This window comes from Bufo gargarizans, chromosome 1 (genome assembly GCF_014858855.1).
Source record: "Bufo gargarizans isolate SCDJY-AF-19 chromosome 1, ASM1485885v1, whole genome shotgun sequence".
Lineage (NCBI taxonomy): Eukaryota > Metazoa > Chordata > Amphibia > Anura > Bufonidae > Bufo > Bufo gargarizans.
This window is the reverse complement of record NC_058080.1, coordinates 125,186,904-125,193,905: the sequence shown is the minus strand read 5'-3', so window position 1 is coordinate 125,193,905 and position 7,002 is coordinate 125,186,904. Positions and strand designations below refer to the sequence as shown.

The following is a 7,002-nucleotide window of genomic DNA, read 5'->3' as shown; positions in this document are numbered from 1 at the left end:
GATGTGACAGACTGATGGGCTTGGTTCTCAGGCGCCATCTGTGCGCTTTCTGCAGAAGACTGGGTGGGAGATAATGTGAACGTGCTGGATCCACTGTCGGCCACCCAATTGACTAATGCCTGTACCTGCTCAGGCCTTACCATCCTTAGAACGGCATTGGGCCCCACCAAATATCGCTGTAAATTATGGCGGCTACTGGGACCTGAGGTAGTTGGTACACTAGGACGTGTGGCTGTGGCAGAACGGCCACGTCCTCTCCCAGCACCAGAGGGTCCACTAACACCACCACGACCATGTCCGCGTCCGCGTCCCTTACTAGATGTTTTCCTCATTGTTATCGTTCACCACAATAACAAAAATATTATTTGGCCCAATGTATTGTATTCAAATTCAGGCCTTTTTTTACAGACACCTAACACTATCTGGCTATATATTTATGTACCGTATTACACTAATACAGGCACAGCAGTAACCACAGATTTAGCTGACTATAAATTTGAGGCCTAGTATTTAGGCGCTGGGTGACAGGTACAGGTTTACAGACAGAATTAGACTTGGAAATGCACAGTAGCGGGTGTGTGTGAAGTTATTCAGAATGACCCTATCTGAACCTTGAATCTTATATACCTTTTTAATGAATAGATTTAAAGTAGCCCTGATACAGCAGAAACCACTAATTTAGGGAATTGCTAAGTTGGGAATTGTATTTCAACCCTGAACAAAAATATATCCTTTGCCAGACAGCAGACAGTATTACAATTGGCTGGCCACAGCTGAAACACCAGATTTAGGGTACTGCTATTTTGGCAATTGTATTTCACCCCTCAATAAAATAGCAAGCACAGCCAAGCCCCTGATGTAGGATATAGCAAAAAAATAACCACACTATTGATGGTTAAATGCACTTGGTGTGACAGCTTGACCCTGATGTAGGCTTTAGCCAAAAAATAACCACACTATTGATGGTTAAATGCACTTGGTGACAGCTTGTGCTGGCGCACCACAAGATACAAAATGGCCGCCGATCACCCCAGAAAAAAGTGAATGAAAAACGCTCTGGGCAGCCTAAAAACAGTGAGCAATTGAATAGCAGCAGTTCAATGATCCACAGCTGTAGATCGATCACTGACTTAAGTGTTTTGGAGGAGTCAATCACTGCCTAATCTCGCCCTAACGTCGCAGCTGCAACCTCTCCCTACACTGATCAGAGCAGAGTGACGGGCGGCGCTACGTGACTCCAGCTTAAATAGAGGCTGGGTCACATTCTGCACTGGCCAATCACAGCCATGCCAATAGTAGGCATGGCTGTGACGGCCTCTTGGGGCAAGTAGTATGACGCTTGTTGATTGGCTGCTTTGCAGCCTTTCAAAAAGCGCCAAGAAAGCGACGAACACCGAACCCGAACCCGGACTTTTAATAAAATGTTCGGGTTCGGGTCCGTGTCACGGACACCCCAAAATTCGGTACGAACCCGAACTATACAGTTCGGGTTAGCTCATCCCTAATTATAAACCCTACCCCATGCCATACAATATACTTTATAGTTCATACACCATGCTGTACAGTATATATAGGATTATAATATATAATATTGTATAGAATGTTTATGAACAATACTGTATATTATACTGTGGCATGGTGTATGGATTATAATGTATATTGTATGGCATGGTACAAGGATTATAATGTATACTGTACATCAAATGTATGGAGGTTACACCATGCCGGACAATATAACCTCTCTGCCATGCTGTACAATAAACAGTATAACCCCTACACAGTGTAGCAGTATACTGTACATTGTGTGGCACAGTGTAGCAGTATACTGTACATTGTGTGGCACAGTGTAGCGGTATACTGTACATTGTGTGGCACAATGTAGCGGTATACTGTATCTTGTGTGGCACAGTGTAGAGGTATACTGTATATTGTGTGGCACAGTGTAGCAGTATACTGTACATTGTGTGGCACAGTGTAGCGGTATACTGTACATTGTGTGGCACAATGTAGCGGTATACTGTATCTTGTGTGGCACAGTGTAGAGGTATACTGTATATTGTGTGGCACAGTGTAGCAGTATACTGTATATTGTGTGGCACAGTGTAGAGGTATACTGTATATTGTGTGGCACAGTGTAGAGGTATACTGTATATTGTGTGGCACAGTGTACAGGTATACTGTATATTGTGTGGCACAGTGTAGAGGTATACTGTATCTTGTGTGGCACAGTGTAGAGGTATACTGTATATTGTGGGGCACGGTGTAGAGGTATACTGTATATTGTGTGGCACAGTGTAGAGGTATACTGTATATTGTGTGGCACAGTGTAGAGGTATACTGTATATTGTGGGGCACAGTGTAGAGGTATACTGTATATTGTGTGGCACAGTGTAGCGGTATACTGTATATTGTGGGGCACAGTGTAGAGGTATACTGTATATTGTGTGGCACAGTGTAGCGGTATACTGTATATTGTGTGGCACAGTGTAGGCTAGATGTGTATAACAAACAGACTCCACATGAAAACTTACAATTACTTGGCTTGACCTTGGTGATCTCTGATGCCACTTTAACCCTTTGGCTGGGGGGCTAGGTGTAAGAAAATGCCGTCCCCTGGGCTGTATGGTTTTTGCGTTCTTCCTCTTCGGACTCTGTACAAGCTGTAACACATAAGAAAGGATGTTACTCGTCTAGATCCATCCGCTCACTTACATCTATATTCGCTTCTTGGAGAACTGTGGAAACAATATAGTCCAGGTTTCTACACAACTTGCAGATGCCGAGGCAAACAGCCCGGGGAATGTCTGCTGCCCCATAACAACCAGATGCCGTCCAGCCAAACCGAGGGACGGACTGAAATGTCCCAGGCCCCATGGCTAGTTAATCACATTACATATAATCTAGTAGACTGTCTGAAGTACTGGTAGGGTCTTCTCTAAAGATGGTTCTGCGCCCTTGTGAGTCCCTGGTAATAGTCTTTGACGTTTGACCTCACGGGGCAGTAAATGATTTGTTGTCATTGGGGCCCTCAGATCTGGTGCTGAGGCTGACTGGCACCTGTAGCAGGCTATGCCATCCTGCAGTGTGCCACCAGGACTCCTGATACCCATACCCTGCGAGAAACAGGAGACAGCCTACCCCCTAGTCCTCTGCTGCTCCCCATTTGCAGCGCTCTCGCACACTTACTTATGTCACATGTGTGGGAGCTTACCTCGATTTGCGTGACAAGGACAGAGAGATTAAGTAGGGAGACAGTCGGATACAGTCCTCAGCGTCTCGCAGTTGCCGTTCTCACGTTCTCGTGTTGAATTCCCGCGAGATGAGAGGACGTTTGGGCGTCTCACGCTGTTTTCTCTCTTGCTCGCTGTATGACTGGGAAAGTTGACTTTAGGTTAGCTTAAAGAGGACCTTTCACTAGAATAAAAAATCTAAACTAACTATACAGACATGGAGAGCGGCGCCCAGGGATCCCCCTGCACTTACTGTTATACCTGGGCGCCGCTCCGGTCTCCCGGGATAGCCTCCGGTATCTTCATATGTTAGGCCCAGTGGAACCTGCCGGCGCCTCCTTCTCCCGGGCTGTAGCGCTGGCCAATCACAGCGCTCAGCTCATAGCCTGAGAGGATTTTTTTTCTCTCAGGCTATGAGCTGAGCGCCGCAGCACAGCCATACGTGTTGACGACCGTGACGTCAAGTCGTCCACTCGTCTCTGCGGCTGTTACACTCCTAGCCTGCGCCTGCCCTGCACGCTCTGCCTCCGCGAGTCTGCTGGGTCCAAACGCCGCCCCCATCTGTCATGTGACTCTCATCTGAGACTGACTGTGTATGTATCTGTGTTCTGTGTACTTTAACTTTAATCACTGAGTCAGTAGTGCGGCGGCCGGGCGCAGGCAGCAGCGGCAGGCAGCGATTACTAATCAGCGATTCAGCGAATCTGCAGGGGGGGCACCAGGGGGGGCAAGGAATGACCTGGGGGGGGGGAGCAATTGCCCCCTGTAGCGAAGCCACTGACCATGAATATACAAGAACTAGTTAATCCCTGTAACATACATGGGTTAATAGAGGATATTGCTATTTATCATATGTGATGGAGATCTATATTCTTCATATCCACTTATGTTCCTTCTAGTATCTAACTGGTCACTGCCTCTATGTGAGGTCTTCATTCTCAGCTCTCAGATGTTTCCTTCTAAACCCTTCTCATCTCTCCATTATATAACTCATGTCACACAGAATTTACATGTCTCAGTATTTCCCTCCACGGTCTCTGGGGTCTCCTGTCACCTCCCCTGTCTCTCTCTCTCTCTATATATATATATTTCATTCTACACATTGTCTCATCTTATACTTTGTATCTCACGCTCCAGGAACATCAAGATGGTTTCTGGCAGTTATCTCCTGGCCGTCATCTTCATTTCTATTCAGGGTGAGAGATTCAGATCCTTCCATGATTGTGTGTAGAGAAATCTATCCAGAGGGATCCATCATCAGATCAGGATTTCTAGGAATAGATCCAGACATTTATCACTAATGATTCTGTCTCTTCTTTCTCCTCAGGATCCTGTGGAGAGATTGTGATGACCCAGACTCCGGATTATACCTCTGTGTCCCCAGGAGACACAGTCACCATGTCATGTAAAGCCGGTTCTGGTATAGGCAACGACTTACACTGGTACCAACAGAAATCAGGAGAACGGCCAAATCTTCTTATCTCTTATGCAAGCAGCAGATACACAGGAGTCCCAGACCGGTTCACTGGATCTGGATATAGAACAGATTTCACTCTGACAATCAGAGGAGTGACAGAAGACGATGCAGGACATTATTACTGTCAGCACTCCTCTCACACAGTGATACAGAGCCGTACAAAAACCTCCTTCCTCCTCCCCCATTATATCTCTATAATAAAGCTTCATACACAGAAGAAGAAGAAGAAAACCGTCAGAGCGATCAGTGGTTTATAATTTGTCTTCTCATGTAAATTGCCTTTCCCTGTTGTTGCAGTACCTCGGTGGACAGGGGCAGTGGCGCACCTACAGGGGGGGTCCAGCGGGTCTGGACGCCCCCTAGAACAACCAGCCAAAATTATAATTTTTTTATCCTTCAGGGCCGCACCGCCGATCACCACAGGCGGCGCGGCCCTGGTTGTAATTGCGGCGGTGGTGGTGGGGGGCTGGGGGGGGCAGAAGGAGATGAGCGCTTCCATTGTGGAAGCTCTCATCTCCATATCTAATCCATCTGTATCGCCGTCCTTAGAACAGTGATACAGATGCCTGTGCTGCGGCAGAGCAGGGGAGGGAGAGGTGAGTCCCTCCCCTGTTCTTCTAATAGGCCGCAGGCACTAATGCCTGCAGCCTATCAGAGGCCGGCTCAGGCGGCGCGATTCCGTCATCATCGCGCCGCCTGAGCCGGGCAGCACACAGCAGGGACACAGGCGGGAAGAGGCCTGCATCGCATCGCTGCTGATGAAGGTAAGTATCAGTGTATTTTTTATTCTTTTTTTGGAGGGGGGAGCTGGCACTATGGGGACACTAAAGGGGAGAACGGCACTATGGGGCATCTGGTGGCACTATAGGGGCATTATTTGGGGTCACTATGGGGAAGTGGGGGTTCTAAAGGGGCCTTTTTTTCTTATTGGCACATGAGGGCATTATCGCATCTGGTTGCACTAAGGGGGCATTTTTTAATGGCACATTATGAGAGGTACTATAGGGGAGGGTGGCACTATGGAGGAGTAGAGCACTATTGGGGCATATGGTGGCACTTTGAAGGGGCATTTTTTACTGGCACATTATGGGGCGGCACCATGGGGGAGAGGAGCACTATGGGGGCATCTGAGGGGTCTAAAGGGGCTTTTTTTTTATTGACACATTATGGGGCACTATAGGGGAGAATGGCACTATGGGGCATCTGGTGGCACTATAGGGGCAATATTTGGGGGCACTAAGGGGAAGTGGGGGCTCTAAAGGGGCCTTTATTATTATCGAGATAAAAATTGTGGTTTTTTTAACCCTTTTTCTGTGGCGCTGAAAACAGGAGGCAAGATCTTATAGAATATTTTTTTAAAACTAAAATAGCTTATTTATTCTTTTTGTCAACGCGTTTCAAGGGCGCACAGCCCTCTTCGTCAGGACAATAAAAGCATATGTTTTTATTTTTTATATTGGCACATTATGGGGGCATTATGGCATCTGGTGGCACTAAGGGGGCATTTTTTTACTGGCACATTATGGTAGGCACTATAGGGGAGAGCGGCACTATGGGGGAGAGGAGCACTATTGGGGCATATGGTGGCACTTAGAAGGGGCATTTTTTACTGGCATATTATGGGGGACACTATGGGGAAGGGGGAGAGGAGCACTATGAGGGCATTTACTGGGGCACTATATAGGGGTATTTTATACTGGCATACATTATGGGGACATTAGCTCAACAGCGGGCACTAAGCGGGGGTATTTCATGTACTGTCATATTCTAGGGAGAATTATTAGTACTAGGAGGTATTATACGGAGCTTTGCTAATACTGGGGGGCTATGAGGAACATGATTACTAGTATGGGCACTATAGGGGCATTATTGCTACTAAGTGTGCTCTGGCAGAGAATGATTTCTATTTTGGGGAGCCCTGTTACTTTGGGGGGCACCCTGCCACTGTATCAGCTTAGCACAATAATTTTTGGGGGACATTATCTTTATACTATTAGTGTTTGGGCGCAGTTATTTTTTTAGAGCACTGTGTGCCAATAATTGTTGAGGGGGGCACTATCTGTGTGGTAGTAGTATTTCCAGGGGGACTGTTTCTGCAGTATAGTATTGGGGCACTATCTGTGTGGTAACAGTATTTTCAGGGGGACTGTTTCTGCAGTATAGTATTGGGGCACAGCGGGCACAGTGGGCACAGTATTGGGGGTGGCAGGAAAGGGTGTACAGAAGATGTGAAGATGATGGAAATGTGGGAAACTAATGTCTGTTTGTTAACCTCTGCAGAGATAGGAGATGGCT

The 7,002-nt window shown here is 47.0% G+C and overlaps 1 gene segment (V, D, J or C); it reads left to right on the top strand.

The window, feature by feature from the left end:
- Positions 1–4,321: 4,321 nt before the first annotated feature.
- LOC122924971 lies at positions 4,322–4,964 on the top strand. The segment is given in 2 exon segments: positions 4,322–4,426; positions 4,558–4,964. Coding segments are annotated over 2 exon segments (456 nt in total).
- The last annotated feature ends 2,038 nt before the right edge of the window (positions 4,965–7,002 follow it).